This window comes from Saimiri boliviensis, chromosome 10, assembly GCF_048565385.1.
Source record: "Saimiri boliviensis isolate mSaiBol1 chromosome 10, mSaiBol1.pri, whole genome shotgun sequence".
Classification (NCBI taxonomy): domain Eukaryota; kingdom Metazoa; phylum Chordata; class Mammalia; order Primates; family Cebidae; genus Saimiri; species Saimiri boliviensis.
The window spans coordinates 58,649,377-58,676,018 of NC_133458.1; the positions used below are offsets into that span (position 1 = coordinate 58,649,377).

Consider the following 26,642-nt stretch of genomic DNA (forward strand, 5'->3'; position numbering starts at 1 on the left):
AGATAAAACAAGAGGTAAAATGTCCTCAAGAGATAATGAGTCCTGTTTCATGTTTATTTTGAACATGACTTTCATGTATATCACCAGTGTGAGAACAAAGTTCCAATATATTTACTGTTTTCTATAAATTAAAATATTGAAAACTGAGTATCTTCAGGTCCAAATGACCAGTCCTACTGCCTCTTTTATCACTCTTGTATTCTTTGGTTATCAGATGCAACCTTATTCTACATGTTCTATTTTGAAAACAAATAGATGTGAGAATTCTCCTGTATTGGTTAGTAAAAATATAGTTCATCAATATATTAATACAAAAGTGACCTTAGAGAATTATTAGAAATGGTTACAGGAAATGTTATTAACTGACTTAAACCATGAATCACCATCAAGATACAAGTTATGCAGAAACTGAACACTGAATAATGTATTGCCCAGTCTTTCAGTTGACCTTGACCTTGCTTTTAACACAGAAAATTGAAGCATCTCATTAAGTCACTTGAACATAAACTCATTAAATGTAAATTTCTTAAATACAAATTCAGTAGTATTATAACAGAATTACAACTGCATTCATAATAAAACTGATAAATAATGTAGAGAAAGGAATAAGTACAAAGTATAACTCCCTATATCAAATCTTACTCTCCTAGGAAGGTAATGAGAAATTTGAAAGTTTAAAATCAGATAAGACTGTATTTCACAGATATCTCAGACTCATCAGCTGATATGATATCATGTATATTTTAAAAATGAGCTTATTAGGCTGGGTGTGGTGGTTCATGCCTGTAAGCCCAGCACTTTGGGAGGCCAATGCAGGCAGATCATGAGGTCAGGAGTTCGAGACCAGCCTGGTCAGCATGGTGAAACCTCGTCTCTACTGAAGATACAAAAAATTAGCTGGGCGTGATGGCATGTGCCTGTACTCCCAGCTACTAGGGAGGCTGAGGCAGGAGAATCGCTTGAACCCAGGAGGCAGAGGTTGCAGTGAACTGAGATTGTGCCATTGTACTCCAGCCCAGGTTGGGGCTGGAGACAGGGCAAGACTGTATCTCAACAACAACAACAACAAAGGGTTCATTTTCATGGGCTGAAGTGGCAGTCTTTGATAACATGTGCCCAGATAGTAATTTAAAACCACATATTAAAAACCTTAGAGCAAAATTATAAGGTTTTGCTTATACTCCTGCAAACTGACATCATACTGATTCCTTTTCCAATCCCAGAATATTCAAGTAAGTAGGTCCCTCATTAGAAGTGCTGAGAACAATTTCTGTGAGCCTGTTTAGATAGGAAGGCACGTGTGTTAACACGGGCATCTGCGGTAAAGTCCTGGAGGACTTTGCGTATCTACTCCAGCATTACAGCATTCTTGCCTTCACACTTCCACATCTCGTTCCTTCTGCCAAAGACACTTTTTCCCATTATATATACTGTTCCTCTGCCTACAATACTTTTTCTCCCTTCTTCATTCAGTCCTCATGAAACTTTTCATGACCTTCCCTGACTAGATTAAATCACCCAATACTATGCTCTCCTCAATATCTATCTCTGCCTCTCTCTCCCTCTCTCTATCTATCTAGACAGTTTTGCTCTTGTTGCCCAGACTGGAGTGCAATGGTGCCATCTCAGCTCACTGCAACCTCTGCTTCTTGGGTTCAAGTGATTCTCCTACCTCATCCTCCTGAGTAGCTGGGATTACAGACGTGCACTACCACTCCTGGCTAATTTTGTATTTTTAGTAGAGATGGAGTTTCTCCATGTTGGTCAGGCTGGTCTCAAACTCCCAATCTTAGGTGATCTGCCTTCACTGGCCTCCCAAACTGCTGGGAGTATAGGGATGAGCTACCACACCAGGCCAATCTATCTCTTTTTACAGAGCACGCAGTTATAATCTCATATTTTTCTGTATCCTGGCGTAATAGACCCCTTTATTGGATTATTTGCTGGCCAGAGAAAATGTCCACTCCACCACTGCATCTTCTGTACTTGGCATGTAATAGACATGCTACAAATATTTACTGAATAAATGGATAAATTTTAAAACTCTTTGGAGGTGGACTTTAAGAAAATTAGAAGTCAGTGTAAAACGCTGACCGATAATCAAGCTATGGAAATTAGAAGTCAGTGTAAAATGTTGATCAATAATCAAGCTATAGAATTGTAAGTAGATTAATTGCATCTTAGCTCTGCAATATGTTAAACTTGAACATTCAAAAGTACAAATATTCTGTTCAAATAGACAATAAAAGCCAAAGATATATAGAACACCTAGCATAGAGTCTGACATACAGATATTAAATAACCATCGTTTTAAAAATTATTTTAGTAAAAAACATTAGGTTACACAGTACTGAAATTAGAACTGATTTCTAATTCATGGGAAATATTCAGATAAACTGAATTGGCTGTGGTGAGCTTGAAATAAAGTTCACTAACAGGATGATACAAGTGTCTCTCAAACATTTAGTGTTGAAATAGTTTCTGATACTTCCAAAGAACCTTCCTATTAAATATCACAGTCAAGTACACACATCAAATTAAAAGATGCTTTCCAATCAAAGCAAAGTATCAATATCTCAAATGAAATAAGCCAAACTTTTGGTTTTGTAAAGGCAGTCTCTATTTTTGCTCTAATTTCCTCTGCTGAATAAGAAATCATTCCATGAAATATTTCTGTGAGGGGGACTCTGCTCGTCATCGTATTGTCCCAGGACACAAACAATGAAATGTTCCTATTGCCTTAAGACACACTGTAAGTCAAAGAAGCAGAAAGTTACTGGGAAGTGCCCTTTGTCTAGAAATGGCAACTGGAACACATCTTCTTGGAGTACCAAGTCTTCCTTTGAATGGTTTAGTGGAGTCAAGAAGTGCTGCATTAGAAAGATTAAGAATTAAGGACAAAAGACATTCTTAATGTCTTACCATCTACTTTAAACTTCAGTGAAAGAGAAGTAGCCCACTTATTCTTTGCCCAATCAACCTGTCTGTTAAAAATGGTTTTTAGTTTTAAAAAATTACATAGGGTCTTTCTATTTTGCCCAGCCTGGTTTCGAATTCCTGGCCTCAAGCCACCCCCATTTCGGCCTCCTAAACATCTGGATTAAAGGCATGAGCCACTGTACCCAGCTTTCAACATGTCTTTTAATTTGCATCCCTTCACCTCAGAAAGACTGCTCTCCCTACACATAGATGCTAAATATTTAAAGGCAAGTTTTCTGTAGGGTATTTTGTATCTTACTTAGTCCTAAAGTATTTTTAATAAGCAAAAATTGGACATAAGTAATTATAGTTTTTGAAAAAAATTGTTCAAAATTTAAATTATTACTTAACATGTCTAATGTTTTATTTTCTCTATTTTTGGCAAGTAAAAGAAATAATGGTGGAAAATCGTTGGCTCAAGTCATGTACTGTCAGCAAAAATAATAATTCAAATCCAGACCTGATTGTTTTGGAAAGGGATTTTTTTAAATTAAAATAATACTAGTAAACTTATTTACACAAGTTACCTACGATGGATAATATATATAACACATTTATATTTTGTAACATATTAAGTAATTTAAATAAGCAACTTAATAAAATTTTGCAAACACAAATTATGGAATCAGACACTATCCACATTTTGGCCACCAGATGGCGATGCAGGAAAATAAAAGGAAAATGACAAGAGGCTGTGCGCGCTCCAAAATTTTGTCTATGCTTGTTTTATGTACATATTCCTATTTTTAAAAACTTTCAAAATTTATTTGATTTTCATATTTTTCATTGTAAATTTGGAAATCATAAGAGATTATATAAAAATGGTTATTCTAAAATCCAGATCAAATAGCTGATAACATTTATCCATTCCCAGTTAAGAGTTATTTCTGGAAAACTGATAAGAAGTAAGACTTATAAAGTGGCTGTTTTAAATTCAATGTCTGGGTGAAATGTTATCCTAACTGCAGTCAGGACCTTTGTTCATTTGTTATTGCGACTTAGCTGCAGTTTTAAATGTTTAGTATGTCTTTGAATTTCAGAAAACAATAAACAAATAGAAAAGTTCGGATTAACAGAAAAACAAATGCTTTCTGGGTTATCTGTTACCAAATTGCTTTCCAAAAACCTGGTGTCAATTTGAAGTATATATGTGCTAGTCTCACTGTAGCCTCATAAACACTTCCCATTTTTTATTTGCTAAATTGTAAATAAAAATTTCAGTATTTTAACTACTTGAATTACTTTGGTAGCAAGACGAACCTTTTCTCATGTATTAATTTTTGTATAGTTCTGTTTTTCCAGATTGTTGCTTACTATTAAATCTCAACCTATGAGCCTATTCCTTTACTATTTCTTAAAAGAGTTTTGTACTTAGAAAATCAACCATCTATCAGTCAGGAAATCATTCATCTGTAACCTTACTAATGTTTCATGGGTTTTGGTATGTAGTCATGGTGGCATTTATTTTCTCCAATACTATGAGGTGATAACAAAATTAGGCAATTTGTTTTTACAAATAGCCAACTTTCCCTTTTATGGGAATAATCTATTTATGATCCATTCTTTATACCGCATTAAGATTTTGGATATATTTCTACAATTTTTTAGTCCTTTGTACCTCCATTATTTCATGAGCTTACTTTTTAATATGAATAATTTTAAAAAGTATTGGCTAACATGTATTGAGAATTTAGCCTGTTGTGCTACGCTAAATACTTGATATCCATTAAGTTGTTTAAGTCTCAAAAAGCTACAGTTTTAGTTTTGATAGGCTTTCCATTATAAAGTTGATGAAATGAGGTTTATAACGTTAAACCAAGTGTCCAGAGTCACACAGCAACCAAGATTCAGAGCTCAACCCAAGCCCAAATCCTTGACACACTTTTCTCTCTGGTCTTTAATCACTTTCAATTACAGTTTAATAACAGAAGAGAAAGCCGCCACCTCCTGTCATGTAATGTTTTTCACAACTGTCTTTCTACTGCAAAAACTTGAGGAATTTTTTTCAAATTAAAATTGCTTTTATGAGTAAATTGGAGAAACTGCCATCTTTACATGGGTGTCCTTTTCATTCCAGGAAAAATTATTCGTTAATTCCAAATTTCAAATCTTCTAAATATATCTCACACATTGTTTTCTCTATCTTTAATACAGGTCCTAAATATATTACTAAAAGTACTGCTAGTTAATGGATAATTTTACTAATGTTGTGAACGTGTTTTAATTTCTGTTACGAATCCCTGTCCAGGGAAAACTAGAAGTCGTGGTCACCCTCTCACAGTCAGAGACATAAATATCGTCAGTATGACACTCGGAGCTGGCCACTCCAGTCCTGAAGTTGACGGTGCTGTTCTCAAGAGTGGCTGCCGGTTTGCGGTTTCTTCAGTTCCTTGTATAAAAACAGGAGCATATTAAGGAAGAATTACCTACTCTTTAATCAGTTTAGGAAAACCATGTCTAGTGCAGGCCTTGCCTCTAATAAGCATCACAGCCACAACTGATTCAGTTATCTCATCTGAGCTGCAGATTGCTCCTTTCTGAAATGAAGCCTTTTCTGGATTAGGTGGAAAACTCTTCCAATTCTAAAATCATATAATCACATCAGATAGTTTATCAGGAAAAAATATATAAATAAGGAATAATAAATTCTGTATATGTCTAAAAAATGGCACCAGTAAATAAAATGGAATACAATTCTCTATTATAATTATAGATACAAGTTGTGTTTGCCTATAAACGTAAATCACCATTCATCAAACATTTCAATAAATATTTTCATTTTAAATAAATATTCCAAAACACTTGAATCATGATGTAACCTGTATTTAGTCTGTTTACCTTGCTGAAATCTTGGATGGATTTCTAAACAAGACCCAATTATCATTTTTAATATATTCTGTTTATATCGTGATAGAGAAAATTTTACAATTCTCTAATTATATTCATTTAAAAACATTGAAGCAAATGAAAGAATGCCATTCTTTTACTCGAAACGTAAACTGAATTTAGCATCCCCCTGCATCTCTGCCTGACGTTTCTGTTTTCTCAACCATCTTTTAATCAACCACTGTGCACTCCTGATTCCACAGCACTTTTCCAGCTGGAAAAATGGGCAGCTTTCTCTCTCACTCCATCATCCTCCAGGTACAATAATTTTATCAGTATCATTTCCATTACCCATGCTTTTGCGTAGCCCTCTAGAAATTTAAATGCCAGCTCCTGAAGACAAAACCTTAATGAACTCATGAAACAATCACATACTCTCTGATCTATTCCCCTTTACCAACACTCTGATGCAGACCTGACCAATATGTACAATATTTTCATGTTATCTGAAGCTGATTACTTGGAAAATTCCCTAGTTGAAAAAAAAAAAAAAAAGAACAGTTACAGTATGGTGATGCCTCGGTTTGCTTGAGGAACACAAGAAGAATGGCATACGTAACTAAGGTGTTCACAGAAGAGAGATACTGTAATATTGATCATATGAGTGAAGATCACTGGTCATATAAAGACACAAAGTTAACTTATCACTGACTGAAACTGTAAAATTCTGATATTCATCTAGTACATTTTTTGTTCATCACTGTTCTGACGGACAAAAAGGTAGTCAGTTCAAGAACCACCACTATGTGCTTTGAACTATTCTATGTACAGTCTAACATTGGTACAAAACAGACCCTCTCTACTCAAAGAAGTGTACATTCTTGGAGAGGACGGAATACAGAGATAAACAAAATAACAAACATATATAAAATACCAGGTGAAGAGAAATGACAGAAATAGAAATGAAGTAACATGAAATATTAAACAGAGTGGTTGAATAACTAAGACTGGTATGCTGTCTGGCAGACAGTAGTCAACGAAGGCCTCTCTATCAGGAAGGATTTGAGCAAAGACCTAAGCTGGGGGAAGACCTGAGGGATGATCACATAGCTATCTAGACCTGGAAGCATCCGGATTGATGTCATGGTAAGCAGAAGAAATTTCTCATCTGTACACACCTATCAGACATGCAATAGACAGAAAGGTTATTCACATCACCAGTGAATTCTTTTAAACATGAACTTGTAGGTGGGATGCAGAAACAGCTGATGACAATTATCAACTAGGGTTGAAGGAATTATGTTCAATTTAACTCAGTTCCACTGAGACAAAATATATACATCTGAAAAACTTAGATTATTATTATTATATAAATTAATGACAAAAAACGTAGGTAAAGAAGATACCTATAAACCTACATAGCAGAAGAGATTTTACAAGGACAGAAAACATATTTTAAAATGTATTTTAAATTGTGCAATAAGCAAGAATGACTGAACAAAACATTACAAAGGTGAATTCGTTGTAGAAAACAGTAAATGCCATTATTTTTATTTGCAGCTTACAAGAAAACTTAGAGTACAAATTGTCACTTTGTGACAAAAATCTCTTCATTGACAAAAGGTAAAAATATTTTCATGTCTTAGTACGTTATGTTTCAAGCTATAATATATATATCAAAATCCTAAAAATGCTTTTTTTTATTCCTCTAGGAATGTGATGAAATACATTTTGTTTATTCAACAATTAAGATTGCAGTGTATGCAGTTTATTAATAAGTACCCATACTGTCAATTTGTATTTGAATTTCTTTTTAATTTTAAGCCTACTAAATAATTAAGAACAAATGACAGTTTAATTTAATTTAAAGAACTCTGAACAATTCTGCTACATCGACTGCTCAGGCCGGTCCAAGTCATTCTCTTTACCTATACTCAAAATTAAATGAAACGATAATTGAAAAAAATTCATCTAATAAGTACTGATACACGTTTTTTCCTAGTCCTTCAAGTCCCATCAAATAAGTCAATAACTTTTATAATGTTAAAAACAATAGTTCAGTTCAGAATAAAAGTATTTCCTTTGCCTCATCCTGAATATTACTTTGTTATTTCCCTTTTACGTATACAACTAATTTCTAAGTACCAAAAACTTAGTGTACCACGTAATTAATGGGGGAAAAAAAATACTTATCATACTTGTCAGCACCTTCTTGTAAACTCTCTTTATATTTCCAAAGCAATTAAGCTATCTTCTGTCATCTAATGAAAAGAAAAAAAGAAAATACTAAATAACCTTGATGGCTTTGCCCTGCTATTATAACTAAATTTATCTTTTTCTTTGATCTTTTCTTCACTGCCTGTAATTCATGTGTCTGTTAAATGAAAATATTTTTATAAAGTTCCCATCCTTACCTCAAAAAAATATATATATACTTAAGAGGATAGAATTTTGGTTCTCTTAACAAATTCTCCTAATTCCATTTCTTCCTGTTTTAAGACCTCCCCCATCCTAAAGAACCAAATGTCTGAAATTCTCTAAATACCAAGCTCTTAAAATCTGAGTCAGTGATAAACATGATTATTTATAACAAGCCCCAGTGATCTGCCTGCTGAATTTGCTAAATGTATTTCGTTAGTATACTGATTTCCTCTTCCATAATGACATGAAGGCTGCCTGTTGTACACACAGTTAACAGTAATGTGATCAGAACCCTTGCAGAGGAATCACTTGGGGGACTTGCCAAATGCAGATGTTCTTAGCTCTGGAGTGGAGCTTGAGATGCTGAGTTTCCATGCATTCCTTAACAGAGCTCCCAGGTGAGGCTCCGGCTGCTTGGCCACAGGCCCCACTTTGATGGCAAGAGAATAAACTACAGTCTTCTTGTTGACATAAATGAGCTACAGACCAACATAAAGTTTTCCTGAACTCTAGAAGGATGGCTTTTGATAAGAGATGAAATTACTCTCTTTGATTTCATGTGTCACCAAACTGTATTGGCATGCCAAATATCTTTTATTTTACTTGAGCTGTGGCAAAAAGAGGGCCTGTTTTGTAAGGAACTTTTTGTAAGCACTGGGGGATAGAAATTGCTTTTAAGTACTATACTACAAGGCTACAGTAATCAAAACAGCATGGTACTGGTACCAAAACAGAGATATAGACCAATGGAACAGAACAGAGGCCTCAGAAGTACAACATCTACAACCATCTTATCTTTGACAAACCTGACAAAAACAAGCAATGGGGAAAGACTTCCCTGTTTAATAAATGGTGTTGGGAAAACTGGCTAGCCATGTGCAGAAAGCAGAAACAGGACCCCTTCCTGACACCTTACACCAAAATTAACTCCAGATGGATTAAAGACTTAAACATCAGACCTAACACCATAAAAACCCTAGAAGAAAACCTAGGCAAAACCATTCAGGACATAGGCGTAGGCAAGGACTTCATGACCAAAACGCCAAAAGCAATGGCAACAAAAGCCAAAATAGACAAATGGGACCTAATCAAACTCCACAGCTTCTGCACAGCAAAAGAAACAGTGGTTAGAGTGAATCGGCAACCAACAGAATGGGAAAAAATTTTTGCAGTCTACCCATCTGACAAGGGGCTGATATCCAGAATTTACAAAGAACTAAAACAGATCTACAAGAAAAAAACAAACAAGCCCATTCAAAAATGGGTGAAGGATATGAACAGATACTTGACAAAAGAAGACATACAGGAGGCCAACAAACATATGAAAAAATGCTCATCATCAGTGGTCATTAGAGAAATGCAAATCAAAACCACACTGAGATACCATCTCACACCAGTTAGAATGGCGATCATTAAAAAATCGGGAAACAACAGATGCTGGAGAGGATGTGGAGAAATAGGAACACTTTTACACTGTTGGTGGGAGTGTAATTTAGTTCAACCATTGTGGAAGACAGTGTGGCGATTCCTCAATGACCTAAAAATAGAAATTCCATTTGACCCAGCAATCCCATTACTGGGTATATATCCAAAGGATTATAAATCATTCTACTATAAGGACACATGCACACGAATGTTCAGTGCAGCACTGTTTACAATAGCAAAGACCTGGAACCAACCCAAATGCCCAACGATGATAGACTGGATAGGGAAAATGTGGTACATATACACCATGGAATATTACGCAGCCATCAAAAACGATGAGTTCACGTCCTTTGTAGGGACATGGATGAACCTGGACACCATCATTCTCAGCAAACTGACACAAGAGCAGAAAGTCAAACACCGCATGTTCTCACTCATAGGCGGGTGTTGAACAATGAGAACACATGGACACAGGGAGGGGAGCACTACACACTGGGGTCAGTTGGGGGGAAATGGGGGAGGGACGGGGGGGTGAGGAGGTGGGAAGAGATAGCATGGGGAGAAACGACAGATACAGGCGAGGGGACGGAAGGCAGAAAACCACACTGCCATGTATGTACCTATGCAACAATCTTGCATGTTCTTCACATGTACCCCAAAACCTAAAATGCAATTAAAAAAAAAAGAAATTGCTTTTAAGTTCAAATTGTGAAACAAATGACAATTCTACTCATTTTCATATGCTGAGTAGCAAAGTTCCTTATCTAAAAAACCAACAAAACACGTCCTTGTCTAGGAATACATCAGGCATATTTTAGAAGGAAATCTGAAATTTAGAGCACATAGGAAATGGAACAATTAAAATCATCTCTTACTTGCCTACACAATGCAACTCCATATTTAAACAACCCCCTGCTTTCATATTAGTTGGTGTTAAATAATCAAGTCAAGAACTGTGAAATGTCTGAGATTTTACACCAGTTGTAAGCTAACAAGTTAGCCTCCTACGGTTTCATAGATAAAAGGCAGAAAAATGCAAGCCCTCTGAGTCAGACAAAGACTTTATTACTCATAGCAACAGCAGCAGCAGAGTAACATCTTTGTTGGCAGGAACTGCCCAAACCTCAATTCCCACAGGATGACAGGAGGACAGCCAGGGGTCACCTGCATAGGTAGTGAGATGCATTTCCAGCCAGGAGTCCCAAGACAAGGAAGTCCCTGATCTTATACTGGGTGTTCTGACAACCCACTCATCCTCTCCTCCAGAGAGACACAATATTTTAATTACTCTGCAATGAAAATCTCTTCTGGGGAAGGAGACATCTCTTTACTATCCTGGAATGCACATACATCTGAGGAAATTGGCTGTTCATGCTTAGATTTACATGTGAAAGATTCATAAAGAAATGTCTCCCAACAGTTGGTGGAAAAATGCTGGAAGATGACACTAATAACCATCATCATCATCATAATACATGATTATAAAATATAATCACTTCACATGTAACATTTCACTTGGTACTCAACAACTGTTTTGCAAATTAAATTATCCTGTCCATTTTTAAGTTATGGAAACTGACAGAAGCCCTAGGTTACTTGTGTTAGGTCATATAATTAGTTGTTTCCAAAGTTGTACATTTTCCCTATGCAATTCTATCAGTCCCTCTAAGAGGCAGGATTGCCTGTGAAGAGTGAGTCCAGCCACACCTGACCTTACTAATACTGTTCATGCAGCTTTAACGTGTTGGCAGGATCATTCCATCCTGTTGCTCTACTTGATATAGACCAACATATATTGCTTCCTTGAACCACATACTGTGTAAAGCAAAGACTTTCACAATCTTTAAAACACAATATTCAGAATTATTGTTTGTTTACATAGACAAACAATAAGCACAGACCTGTCTCACACAGAGATCCGGATCCAGGAAATCTGCAGGCTTTTGTAGCAGTTGCATTTAGGGAAAGGCGTCCAGCTGGAATAGGGTTCACCTTCCTTTCCAGCCTCCTGTTTAGCTACGGTTCTTCACTCTTCATTTTGCACTTGCATTTACAAACTTACTTTTGAACTGTTGCTTATAGACTACAATCTGAACAAAAAGTAGAACTAATATTTTTAAAAAGTTATCTCCTACAAGCAAGAGCAAAGATATTATAAGGAATTGTATTTTGATTATTATTTTTTTTTTCTGGTGAAAAATCAAAGACAGTATTTTACAATGACCATGAATTGAAAAACCTTCTGGGAAGAAAACTGACTCAAAGATCCTTAACATAATCATAACATGTGCATCTAATTGTTTAGTAAGGAATGTGTGTTTTTATTAAAAGACATGAAGATTTTCTCTGGTTGTTAACTTTTAGCATATTGTCTACAACCCATATACATTTCCCCATCATCCTCCACTGGCTTGCCATATTTTACTCCTAAAATGTCAAACTCCCTCACATTCATAAACAAATTCAAATCCCTGGGTCAACATTTGAAATTTTGCCTGCAAATCAGAACGTGCTGTGATTGAATTGCTGCTTCTATCATCTACCACTGACTCCTATCAAAGCACATAACTGGATTAGCGGGAAAACAGCTACATTATGCTTGCATTTCAGCTTTGCTAACAGCAGGCTTCCTTTCTGCAACAAAGAACAACCCTGGAGATAGTAGAAACACTCGGAAATGATGTAGCATTAATCCTGACATCTGATACATGATTTAAGCATGAAAATTTACTGGGTTTTTTTTTTTTTTTTTTTTTTTTTTTTTTTTAAGACGGAGTTTCGCTCTTGTGACCCGGGCTGGAGTGCAATGGCACAATCTCGGCTCACCGCAACCTCCGCCTCCTGGGTTCAGGCAATTCTCCTGCCTCAGCCTCCTGAGTAGCTGGGATTACAGGCACACGCCACCATGCCCAGCTAATGTTTTGTATTTTTAGTAGAGACGGGGTTTCACCATGTTGACCAGGATGGTCTCGATCTCTTGACCTTGTGATCCACCCGCCTCGGCCTCCCAAAGTGCTGGGATTACAGGCTTGAGCCACCGCGCCCTGCCCAATTACTGTTATTTTTAAGAAGAATAAAAGAAACTTAGATATATAACCCTAAAAAATGAGAGGCTACTTGATTTTTCTCCCTGGTGGCTTCTGGGCAACTTTGGAAAAGGGTTCATACAGATGGCATTCTAAGTCTTTGGATGACCCACATTCTCTTGGGTATGAAGATGAAGACAAATGTATGAGGTCTCTAAGGAAAAATTACTGTCAAATTAACTATAGAACCACTCTGTGCTTCCTCAGGGCCTTATTACTATGGATTCCTGAAGTTACAAAAGTTAAAAGGTACATTGTTGCTTTCCTGGACTTTCAAACAGCTTTAGAGAGAAAACAAAACCGCATGCACACATGTGCACACACACATACAATTTGACATTATAAATATATTTTGAAGGTTTTTTTCCTGAGAATTTTCATGTCATTAAATTGTTAAATCTGTATTTATGAGAAGGGCCTATCTGTTAAAGACAACAATATAATTTGACCTCTTTCTTACCAGAATGTTGAGTAAGAATCAATTCTCTTTAAAGGTGTCAATTTCAGACAGTATATACTCAAAGCAGAGCAACTCATAAAACTGAAAAATTGCTTTAAAATTATGAATTTTAAAATTATGACAGTAAAGATTATATATAATATGGTTGACACTGAAGATTTAAATGTAAATAAGAAGTTTGATAAGAGCAAAAGGTACATGGTAAAGAAAGTAAATAAATATCCTTGAAGATTCAGCCTCATAACTTTTTGGTTAAATCTGGAATCATGAATGAAAGTGGCTATGCTCCAATTCTTTCTTTCTTTCTTTCTTTCTTTCTTTCTTTCTTTCTTTCTTTCTTTCTTTCTTTCTTTCTTTCTTTCCAAAAAATTGCTAAGACTCTTTCTACCTGTTTCCTTATCTGGAATATTAAGAATAGTAGTATTATCTACCCTCACAGAGTTGCTGTAAAGACTAAAGAAATTAGCATGAAAAACACTTAGAACAGTTTCTGCCAATGAGCATTGCTTTAAAAAAATTAATAATTATGATTACAGAGAAGGTTAGTGCACAGATAAGAAAAATAATGAATGCATGTTTACTTTGGATCTCATTTGTGCTGATTTTCTGAAGAGCAGAATTCATGTCTCAAGAAAATCACTTAAAATTATTTAGTGAGTTTTCAGTCACAAAAATTTATCAATGATTATTCTGAAATAAACAAAAGTTCAGAGTGTAGTTGACAAAAAATAATTTTTACAGTAAATAACACCCATAAAAAACTAAAGTAAATAAATAACCAAAACCAATTAAGCCTAAGGAAGAACTACGAGCTGGGACCAGTAATACCAGGAGCTGAAAGCAGTCATACATATCTCCAGAAGCAGAGTGGAAAGTCACTGTGACTGCATCTTTCAAATGTCTTCTTGATGATTTATCTTTTAAGTTCCATGAGCAGTGCAGGTTTCAATATGACTCTTCGGCCCTATTTCTGAGCTATTAACTGAGATATCTTAATAACTTTTAACTCGAGGTACTGAGGTGCCTGCTTCCAGAGCAAATGTATTCCCATTTCTTCCTATGAGTCATATATTCTATTTTCCCATATGCTCTTAGCTCACACATTCAAGCCATACCGAATGAGTATACTCAAGTCAGGATTTACAAAGAGCATCAGTAAAACCAGTGAAGTCTGTATTAACCTGGTTCACAGAAACCACAAGGATATATCCTGCAATTGTGTTTCTGAAGAAATTATTTAATAATTTTCTTTAAATAAATATATATTTAGCAACATAATATTTTTTAGGAAAATCAATGGCCTTTAAAATTGGCAGGGATTAAGAATCTCAATGCCCATGTTAAGTTCTTTAACTAGGAAATAAATATTAGTTGCTGACTAAATGTTGAAAGTATAAAATTCATTAAAAGCTTAATCAGAAATTATTTTAAAGCATTTTATTGATAGCTTATTCGGTTTCTAATGGAGCTAGGTGCTACTGATGCCCCATCCATTTTTCCATTCATGTCAACCCAACTTTTAACTGCCTGAGATTGCAGGGAACCTTCTGCTATTGTACACGGTGGTCTAGGAATGCCAGAAAATTAACATTACTTGGGAATAGTCATCGATTTTATATACTCCAGCACATTTTCCCCTTAGAAGGGATAACTCTAATTCATGAACGCTATACTGTTTCCCAGAGGAATACGCTCCACTCACTCACAGTGGAAACTTGTTTAAAGATGAATCATGTATTAATTCTTTTCCCTGTTTTAATTCCCGTATTTCTCTGACAGACTTTCCTAGAGTTACTTTCTAAATAAATCATTTAAGCTTGAAACCTTGTCTCACTGACTATTCTGGGGAAACTCAATCTAAGTAGATACCAGCAGTGTTCTTAGTAAGCAGACCCTCAGAACGGGATTCCAGAATTGAATCATTTTCTAAACATATGGCAACCAAGACCCTATTGATACCTGGCGGTATGGTGACCACTGGAGTCAGAAAACTGACTACCTGAGGTGTCATCAAGTATCACTAATCCTTAGCTTCACATATTGCCTGATTTACTATCATGGAATACTGAATAACATCTCAAACTAAGCAACACATGTCATAGCAAAGGGAGTCCAATAAGAAGCACATGACCACAGGACCCACAGGGTCTACCGTATGTTGCATCACTCGAGGCTGCCAGCCTCATAACATTGGGACAGTCTCCTCTAAATGGACGATTAAGGCTCTAGCTTAAAGATGACAATCTGATTTGGGATGTTGTCTTCAAGATGCAATATGTATTTTGAACCGTGGTGCTATGTGCTGAAGCCAGCTTTAAAAAAAAAAAAAAAGCGTTGAAAACATCAGGAAATTCAAAAGCCAGTTAACCTCACATTGATAACTTAAAATCAGTCACAGTGAAAATATTTACATCATGAAAATTGGCAAATGCTATATATCAATTTTCTCCTCCACCCCCTGCCTTTGCCCCTAAAAGGCAGAATGTATAAGTATGCAAACCAAGGGGGTGAAGTAGGAAACTCCCCTCTTACTATAATTAAAAGTGATTCGCTTGAGAAATGTGTACCGTCCTTGAGACTTCAGGCTCCACTGAAATAAGTATTCTGCTTTCCAAGTATGTATGTGTTGCTGGGGAAGGACAGGTAATACATTACTCCTATCAGGGTCCCAGAAAGAATTTCACTAAACTTAAATCTATAGCTCTCTGAATATGCTACACATCTCATTTCTCAGGCCAGTAGACCAACAAGCAAAAAATAAAATAAAATAAAATAAATGATGCTACTGGCAGCGTTCCAGTGATTACCATGAGGGTTGCTGCTATATAATAGTGAGGGGGAACTTGGGATTCATTCAAGCATGTCTGTGGTTGGAGATAACTGTGAATGGACAACTGCAGAAACCACCATTTAAATGAGCACAGAAACCATGGACTCATAGGCCCCTGGGATAAAAGTCTGGTTCATTCTGCCAGGTACGCTACCAGTGCAGGAGTTGGCCAAGGCTGCAGGGAAATCAGAAAAGGTATTAGAGGAAAGAAAAGATGAATAGGAATTATGTCCTTGGTTCTAACTCTAGAATCCCACCATCCTGATGTTCCATGTTTGTTTGTTTGAAAACTGACCAGTCTCTAACTTTAAGAATCGCTGGATAGACTGGATCTCCTGGTCGGGCTTCTAACCACCTGCAACTTTTTGTTCCAGTGCTCCCTCTTGTGGCCAGTCTGTTTTGCCCACACATGGGGAAGGCTGCCACCTAAAACCTCAGCTCGTTTGGATTTGGCGCAGGATAACTCCGAAGTGAATATTACATATGGCTTCCAGAATTCCTCAGAGAGTTAAGTTCCTTTAAAGTAAGATTCTGTCATTGCTTCTGTCCATCCCCTGCCTCACCTCTGTAAGTAGCAGTGTAGTAGTGTTTCCTGTGATCCCCTCCCAAATAAACTACTTATCTTTCAATCTTGAGGTTCAGCTTCTCAAAGAAATCAGAGTAAGACATTCACCACACAGAATATCTGCTGGTTTTATATAAATTTCACCTAGATATGTCAAATCTGCACTGAATTTAAGACTTTTTTTTTATGCCATAGATTTTTTTAACAGCCATCCCAATGGCTTGTTATTAACTCTATGTTTATATACAAATAAAGCCAAATACATATCTTTCCTGATGATCTTATTTGAGAGATCAACTATTCCGTTGTACTTGTTTGCATTCTGTTGAAATACATGGGTGAGCTGACATACAGAGTCAGATAGATTGTAAAATCAGACTTACATGAATCAGAGACCTTATGCAGTACCAGGTTTTAATAAATAATGTCAAGAATACAAACAAGCTAAAGGATTTCTGAAGGTTCAGATGAAACAGAGAGAGGCCTCACATGGAGGAGGGCTTCCCAGTTCCTTCTTCCTGTGTTGAACACATTCTTCTGGCCCAAGTGAAAGGAAATCGCAGTGAGTTTCACAGGGCTCCTTGTAAACTTAAACTACAAAATGCTTCCAGTTTATTCCCCAGAGAATTATGTCACCTGTGAGCAAGAATTTTGTCACCTTGCCTCATAGGTATCATGTTTTCCTATAGCTACTCTTAGACAGGGATATCCCACTAAAAACATTTCTGGGATACATTCTCTTCCTCTTAGTAAATATCAGTAATCTAGTTACCTGGAGTTTCAGGTGAGAAGGGATTAAACAAGGTCTCCTGCCTCCTTCTTTCTAGCCCCCCCTGGTGTCTTTCCAGTGAACAGAATAAATCAATTGCAGACCAGCTGCTTTAACGTTTTCCTCCCATGTCATTTCAGAGAGAGATCCATTTTCAATACAAAATAACCTTACCACAAATTCCTCCTCTTCACATCTCTATGAATATATCTACCTCAAATGTAAATATATCCACGAGAAAATCGCCATGAAATATTTTGCCTAAATGCAATGAATTAAAATGAGACATCATAACATTAGTTTGTATTATTTCCTTTGCTTCACAGTTCAGTACTTTCTAGCTATGAGTAGGAGGGTCTATGATGGTTCTGAGAAAATAAAACTTTAATAAGAGCACATTCAAATATCTATTGGTTTTTTACATTAACAAGAAAAACAAACTATAAAAACGTAATACATTATAGATATGTGTTCAAGATGAAATGAGGATTATAATGAATCGAAAACTGCCATATAATCATACTGCCAAGTTGCTATTTTCTAGAAGTTTCAATGGTATGTGTGAGTAAAGGGGCTCATGTTACATATTTAAGCTCCTCTGAGTGAAGGAGGATATGTGAATGCTTTTTATTTATATTCATTACTTCAATTACTTTACCCAGGGGTAAATTCTTAGAAACTCAAAAAGAATCTTAGCATAGAATTGTAAGAGGATCAGTCACTAAGATAGAACTGTCAATAAGATAGTTTCATAATACATCAGAAATGTCTCAGTCTACATAAGATAAAAATATAAAAACAAGCAATGGGGAAAGGATTCCCTGTTTAATAAATGGTGTTGGGAAAACTGGCTAGCCATGTGCAGAAAGCTGAAACTGTACCCCTTCCTTATACCTTATAGAAAAATTAACTCCAGATGGATTAAAGATTTAAACATAAGACCTAACATCATAAAAACTCCATAAGAAAACATAGGTAATACCATTCAGGAGGCAGGCACAGGCAAGGACTTCACGACTAAAATAGCAAAAGCAATGGCAACAAAAGCCAAAATAGACAAATAGGATCTAATGAAGAGCTTCTGCACAGCAAAAGAAACAATCATTAGAGTGACCTGGCAACCAAGAGAATGAAAAAAAAATTTTGCAAGCTACCCATCTGACAAAGAGCTAACATTCAGAATCTACAAAGAACTAAAACAAATATACAAGAAGAAAAAAACCTCATCAAAAACTGGGCAAAGGATATGGACAGACACTTTTCAAAAGTAGACATTTATGCAGCCAACAAACATAAATGCTCATCATCACTGGTTATCAGAGAAATGCAAATCAAAACCACATTGAGATACCATCTCATGCTAGTTAGAATGGCAATCATTAAAAAATCTGGAGACAGATGCTGGAGAAGATGTGGAAAAATAGGAATGCTTTTACACTGTTGGTGGAAGTGTAAATTAGTTCAACCATTGTGGAAGACAATGTGCTGATTCCTCAAGGATCTAGAAATAGAAATATCATTTGACCCAGCAATACTATTACTGGGTATATACCCAAAGATTATAAATCATTCTATTATAAAGACACATGCACACGTATGTTCATTGCAGCCCTGTTTACAATAGCAAATACTTGGAACCAACCCAAATGCCCATCAACGATAGACTGGATAAAGAAAATGTGGCACATATACACCAAGGAATACTATGCAGCCATAAAAAAGGATGAGTTCATGTCCTTTGCAGGGACATGGATGAAGCTGGAAACCATCATGCTCAGCAAACTGACAGAGAACAGAGAACCAAACACCGCATGTTCTCACTCATAAGTGGGTGTTGAACAGTGAGAACACATGAACACAGGGAGGGAAACATCATACACTAGGGTCTGTTGGGAGGTAGGGGCCGAGGGGAAGGATAATGGGAGATGGGGAGATCGGGGAGGGATAACATAGGAGAAATACCTAATGTAGGTGATGGGGGGATGGAGGCAGCAAACCACCATGGCATGTGTATACCTATGTAACAATCCTGCAAGGTCTGCACATGTACCCCAGAACTTAAAGTAAAATTTAAAAAAAAAAAAAAAATATGTATATATATATATATATATATAAAGTACCTAAAGTCAAGAGAAGGTACAAATTGCAGATTTAATTCAGGAAAATGCAGTTGTCTTATACTTACTGAAGCTACATTCACGAAATCATCATCTGAGAGGGTTTCTAACATTTCAGAGACAGATGTTCGGATCAGTTTAAGTGTCAATCCACTAACACTTCCACTCCTATAAATAGACAAATGGGTCCATATATGTTACTCATCATTTATTTAATCAATAACATCATAAAGAAAGATAATTATGCACTGATCTTAAATTTTATATATTTTTAAAATAATTTTGCTCTTGAATATCTCAGTAGACAAGTGAGATTTTTTTGATAGAAGTGGAAATTCTAAGAATCTCGGCCTTTCTTTACTCCCAATATCAGTATGTATACATTTCTAACTGACATTATCAAAATTACAAATGACAATTTTTAAAAAGCATGGATACTGATGGTATAGTTACTCATTCAGGAACGTCTATTACATACCAGTTCTGTTAGCCAAGTTAGAAAAGAGTGGAGAGATTAATAGACAGTCATTGCTCCAGGGAGCCCACTGTTTGACTCGATTAAACCAATAATTATAAATCTGCATAACGATTATGACAACAGATTTGCAAAGAAAATGCCTTGTTCTGCATCCTAATATCCTCTAGGATTTAGTCTTCATTTTTCTTTTCTCTACGTATTCCATGACACTTGGTGACTTCACCTAAGCGCAGGGCTGGCTGAACTCTAGGTAACTAACTCCCACTTCTACACTACAGCTCCCAACGCTTTCCTGGTTTTAGCATTTGAGCCACCTGCTGAACCACTACGACTCAATGTCCAAAATGACAAATTACTTCCAAACATATTTTTCATTCCTATTTATTTGGTTCTTGGTACCAAACAGTTTATGTCTCAGTCATCCAATTTGTTCTTCCCTCTCAACCTCTCTATGCATTCCAGCAAACTCCCTTATTCATTCCACTTAACAGTAGTCCAAGGCTGTGGTCCCCTCTCCATCCTCACTCCTCTGTGGCTCACACTTCATTATATGAAGATGCTGAGCTAGAGTAACAGCTGCTCCATCCAGCAATTAGTTTCCTTCACATGCTATAGGTGAGAATTTGTGAAACATGTCCTGACCTAATACTTTTAACAGCTCATAGATACCTCCTAAATATCCAGCAATCTCAATAGATTACCCAATTACTCAGTAGAACCACCCAACACGTTCTTCCTGCCTGCTGCACTAACAAAGACCATGGCATTGCAGTAAAGAGAGAGTTTAATTGATGCAGGACCAGACACAGCACACAGGAGACGGTGTTATTACTCAAATCAATCTCACCAAAGGCTCTGAGGGAGGTCAGGCATTTTTCAAACACAGTTTGGTGGGCAGGGGGTTAGGGTATGTCTGCTGCTAATTCGTTGGAGACGAAATCTCAGGGATATGGAAAATAGCCCTCTTATGCTGAGTCCGCTTCCGGGTGGGAGCCACAGGACTGGTTGAGTCAACAGTCCCCATGGGACCATTGATAGTCAGAACTGCAAAAGCCTAAAAAGATATCTCAAAAGCCCCATCTGAGGTTCTGGAATAGTGATGTCATTTACAGGAATAATTGGGGAAGTTGCCAATCTTGTGACCTCCAGAATAATGGCTAGTATTTAACTACATCTACAGCTTAGTAGAATTCATGTTTCTCTCATCCTCCTAATTTGGTAGCCTTTCATCAGTTTTACAAGGGCAATTTAGTTTTAGGGAAGTGCTATTATCATTTAAACTATAAACTAAAATTTTCCCTGAAGTTAGTTTGGCCCACACCCAGGAATGAGCCGCCAACCAGCTTGCAAGGCCAGAAACAAGATGGAGTTAGCCATGTCAGATTTCTCTCACTGTCATAACGTTGTAAAGGCAGTTTCAGTCCTCTACCTCCTCCATACAGGTCCCCAGATTTATCTGCGCAGCTTCACCTCTGACAATTCTTCCACCTGAAATTCCACTCTCTTTCGTCTCCCCTCCCATGCTTGCCTTTTAGAATATAAGGATTCAATGAGGATTCAATCCCAATTTTATCTCCTTAATGCTTTCCTGCCACATTAAATCAAATTGCTATCTCTTATGGATTCCTTTAGTGCTATGTCATACTTTGTATCTATTAATTTCTACAATTATTTTTATTTGTTAAGGTCTAGTATACCTAATATATTTGAATTATCTTTGACATCAGGTATTATGTCTTTTTTTTTTTCTTTTTTTTCTTTTTGGAGACAAGGTTTCACTCTGTTGCCCAGGTTGGAGTGCAGGGCATGAACAGGACTTACTGTAGCCCCCACACCTCCTGGCCCCAGGCAATCCTCTCACCTTAGCCTCCTAAATGTAGCTGGAACTACAGGTGTGTGCCACCATGCCCCGCTGGTTTTTCTTTTTTATTTGTTGTAGAAATGAGATTGCTTTGTTGCTCAGACTGTTCTCCTACTCCTGGGCTTAAGCCATCCATCTGCCTCAGCCTCCCAAGTGATGGGATCACAAATGTGAGTAACCACGTCTGGTCTCAGGAACTATGTCTTAATCATCTTTGTTTCTACGTTACTACACTGTATATAGAAATACCTCAATACATTTCTGTTGAAATAATTTTTAAAAATAGTATTTCAATCTCATATACATTTTCAATCTTGGGATATAAATTTGGCTTCTATAGATTTTGAAATGAAAAATTATTTCTGGACATTATTATATATCCAGCAGGATTATAATATATTGCATTAATATATTGATTTATACCTAAGAAGATGATTAAGGATTAGCATATAAGATCCGTGATAATTTAATTAAAGCAACACGAGGCTTAAATACATCTTAACAAATAAAATAAGAATTAACATTTAAATTAGATTTGTTGAATTCATTTATCTTCTCTTTCTCAGGCTGGGTTATAATGGTTTGGACAACTAAATTAAATTGGTTTACTTCAGGTCAAAATGCGGAAAATTCAAATGTTAACACTGAGGAGATTTAGCTGCCCCAAAATTACTAGATTTTGTTTCTTCCAATGAGACAAAGAATTTTTTTCTTTCTCTCAGGGAGAAGCATGAGCAATTTTTCTCCTGGGGAAAAGCATGAGCAACCTAAGCATTTACAGTTCATATTTATTTTAATTCCTTGATTATTGCTATTTACAAAAGTAAATGTCCATAGCAGGATGTCATCTTTTCACTTTCTACCTCTGCATCTTCAACCCTATTAGAAGTGTACACATGCACACATATACATGTATCTTGAATTGAAGCACTACAGCAAATAAACACACTGACTAATACAAAAACTCAAGGAATTATTTTCTGCATATCACCATTTCACTTTTAAAAGTCCTAATTTTGTTTTTGTTGAGACAGTGTCTCTCTCTGTCACCCAGACTGGAATACAGTGGCAGGAACTTGGCTCACTCCAGCCTTGATCTCCTGGGCTCAAGCAATCCTCCCACATTAGCCTCCCAAGTAGTTGGAACTACAGGTGTGATGCTACCATGCCCGACCAAGTTCCAATATTGACTTATTTAATGTATTTTATATTATATAACATATAATATTAATACCCACACAGATTCTTTTCATTTTAAATAATTTTTGTTATTGTCTTAATATGGCTTCATTGTCTGAATATAAAAGTCATCGTAATTTTTCTTTCTTTTTTAATCTATCAAACATTTCTTAGTTCCAACATACTACTGTTATCTACAATCTACAAATCCTCCTATATTCTCAATATATAAATATATAGTGTTTAACTACTCACACATCAACCAGAATAAGCATGTCTTTAGGAGATGCAGCTCCTTGGATGTACCTGAAACAAATATCATAATAAATGCTTTTCTCTCCCAAAATATCAAACACTGATATTTGTCAAATTGATATTTACTGATCTCTGAGATAAGGTTTGTTTTTCTTAAGCAAAGACTCACTTCTATTCTATCTAAGTAGACAATGGTCTTCTATTCATATCATTTAACGTCAGGTTGATAAAAGCAATATCCAATATAACATTAGAGACACCAGAAATATAATATTTAACATTCTTAGATTTTCTTTTCTTTTTTTTTTTTTTGAGACGTTGTTTCGCTCTTGTTACCCAGGCTGGAGTGCAATGGCTCGATCTCGGCTCACCACAACCTCCGCCTCCTGGGTTCAGGCAATTCTCCTGCCTCAGCCTCCTGAGTAGCTGGGATCACAGGCACGCGCCACCATGCCCAGCTAATTTTTTGTATTTTTAGTAGAGACGGGGTTTCACCATGTTGACCAGGATGGTCTCGATCTCTCGACCTCATGACCCACCCGCCTCAGCCTCCCAAAGTGCTGGGATTACAGGCCTGAGCCACCGCGCCCGGCTCATTCTTAGATATTTTTAACAAAAGATGAAGAAATGTATTTTAATGTTGAGAAAAACATTCTTCCTGGAAAAACAATTATCCTAAACTCCAATTGTTGACCACAGGTTTAAAAGTCACTTTAATGAATAACAGATTGTCATATTTTTAAATGTAAAAATTAAACACAAAAAATAGGTAAGCTGTTTAGGACATAAAAAAGCTGTATCAACAAAAATAAATATAACTGGCCAATAAAGAGACTGAAATTAGGCAATATATGATGTTATCACCAAGAATTTCAATGGCTCTCAAACTTTATAGTGTTTAAGAATCACCTGGAGAATAGTTCAGAATGTTACTTCCCAAATTCACCTCTGTGGAATCAGAATCTCTGCATTCTAAAGAGACTCTAGAAGAGTTTTACGCAGATGGTTCAGTGATTGTGGAGACAGAGCAACTTGATTGTGTATGACTGACCCAAAAAGCTCACTAACGTTGCCAGGGCACAGACTGGATGGGGCCTGACTTCTCCCAATTAAAAAAAAAAAAAAAAAAAAAAAAAAAAAAGGGCTGTACCCGAACTCAATTTTTTACTTATCTCTGAAGTCATCACTGTAAACCTAACTTCTCAGGAGGCTGCCAGTTAACTTTCCAATTAGTTTTCAGACAATACGCAGGACTATGTGTTGAGTAAGCAGTTAGAGTTTATAACCTGCTGAGAAGAAGGTCAAGTAGCAGAGTTGCAGGTGTATTTTCACGGACTGCAAACCTGGTTGATGCCTAGCATCTTAATGCTGGTCCAGGTGTGCCACTCAATGGGAAAGACAGAACATGTCTGCCACTACCGATGGGCACCTAGCTTCTAAGTCTCCTTCAAAACAACCAATTCCTGAATCCAAACAAGATGATTAATACTAGTTTTTACCTCCACTCAACAATCCCATGGCTCCACAGGAAGAATATGTACATTAATAATAACTGTCACTGTTAAACATGGTTGCTGTTGACATAAATTGCTACTGGGATATTTAAAAGGGCCTCTAAAAGCCTTTAAATACATGACTTTGGAATCAAACATTATGCTTCTTGGAATTTGTCTGAACCCTGGCAAAACGTTAAAAATAACCTAAATGTCCAGTAACAGGGGATTTCATAAATAAGTTACCATACAGTCTTCGTTCAAATGATGGTATGTATCTTTTCTAATGAATATATACTCAAAGTTATTGATATGAAAAGTGTGGGGTACAAGGCACTATATTGTATATAATGTAAATTCATTTCTTAAAATCCACACAGTAAATTTTTAAAAAGCAAATCAGATACAATTAAGCTTTTTTAAAAACCTAAAAATGAATAGTTGTTTTCCAGTAGGTTCAATGATAGATTATTGGTATTTTTCCAGTTTTATGTTAGGAGAACGAGTTGCTTCAGTAATGAGGAACAAATAAAACTTCATTTTGGAAAAAAATAAAAGGTAAGCTATATGAATATAACAAGGGGCACCTTTTACCTTGGGGCTAGTTCTCATTAGTTCACTGCCAGAGGCAAATTATCTCCTACTCTATTTCATCTCTCTGTTACAGCTCTACTGCAAGCAAACTGGGAGCCCTGCAATAGAAATCCCCACCAGCTAAGAGATATAGTACTGAGACTGAATATAAAACTTAAAGTAGTCCATTTGAAATTAATGTGATTAATGGGTTCAACTTTATTAATTAGCATTACCCACTTGAACTCATTATTTTCATTTACCTTTACCTACATCTACCTATTTTTAAAAGTCAGAACACTTTCAGTAACTAGGTAACAGTCATCCTAATAGTAAAAAGATTCCTTCCAACTTTTTAGAAAATATGTATCTTCTTTGTCTATTTTATCTTTTCATAGCTAGATAAAAATTCCTACCATGGTCTTCTGCGTACATCATAAAGGTCAATCTTGTTTGGAGTTCTACTATTATCAACCCATGGTGAAGCTAAAAAAAGAGAGACACACAGAGAGAGAGATATTAAATCAAAATATTAGGTAAAACTTTCTGTTAAAAAAAATCACAAAATGCAACAGATATGTAATTTCACTTATATACTTCAATGTTCAAATGGGAGATACCATTTTTAAGCCCTGATAATATATTCCTTTAACATGGAAAACACAGCAGTACAAAAGGAAATCAGTGACAGTCAATTCTCTTTTTACGTGTTATTTCAGAAATAAATTTACACATACAGGTTTTCTGGGTGCTAACTTAATAGGTTTTAGTAGGTGTCCAGAGGTTATAACTTTTTCCTAACAGAAAACTTAAGTGCCACTAATGAAAATTGTGCTTTCAGTTATTTTCTCCTTATATTTTTGTTCAATGCCATAGTCTCTAGGTCTACATAAGACAGCTGTTTTTCTTGCATTTTTATATAATAACATAATTTTACCCAGTCCATGATAAAATTATATTAAAAGGTCCACTGTAATTAAAACTCCATAAAAAGCTGTTTTAAGTAATGATATGAAGTAATTCAAGCAGATTCAACAATAATGTATGACTTTCACAGCCCTTATCATTTTGCAATAATCAGAAAAAAACTTCATCTAGTTGTATTGATTTTTAAATGCAATTAACTTTATTCTAATTGATAAGTACTTTAATTAAAATAGTTTACAAAGCTTTACATGCATGCACACCTTAGACCTAATGAAAAAAACAATGCTGAAGAACTGGATGATAATTTTATGTTGAAGAAGTCCCTGTCCTTGAACATGTTTAAACATATGACTCCTGAGCAAATTCCCAATTCATATGACTTATGTTCCACAATCAAT

The 26,642-nt window shown here is 36.0% G+C and overlaps 1 protein-coding gene across 7 annotated transcripts in view; it reads right to left on the reverse strand.

Moving 5' to 3' along the window:
* The window catches only part of CACNA2D1 (calcium voltage-gated channel auxiliary subunit alpha2delta 1), a 486,450-nt gene that overhangs the window by 90,189 nt on the left and 369,619 nt on the right, over window positions 1–26,642 (reverse strand). For all 7 annotated transcript variants that reach the window (XM_039472910.2, XM_074379327.1, XM_074379330.1 and 4 more), the window contains exons 8-10: window positions 25,734–25,803; window positions 23,252–23,302; window positions 19,547–19,646 (exon numbers count right to left, since the gene is read on the reverse strand). In XM_039472910.2, the coding sequence (XP_039328844.1) occupies window positions 19,547–19,646; window positions 23,252–23,302; window positions 25,734–25,803 (221 nt within the window). The remainder of the gene's footprint in view (window positions 1–19,546; window positions 19,647–23,251; window positions 23,303–25,733; window positions 25,804–26,642) is intronic.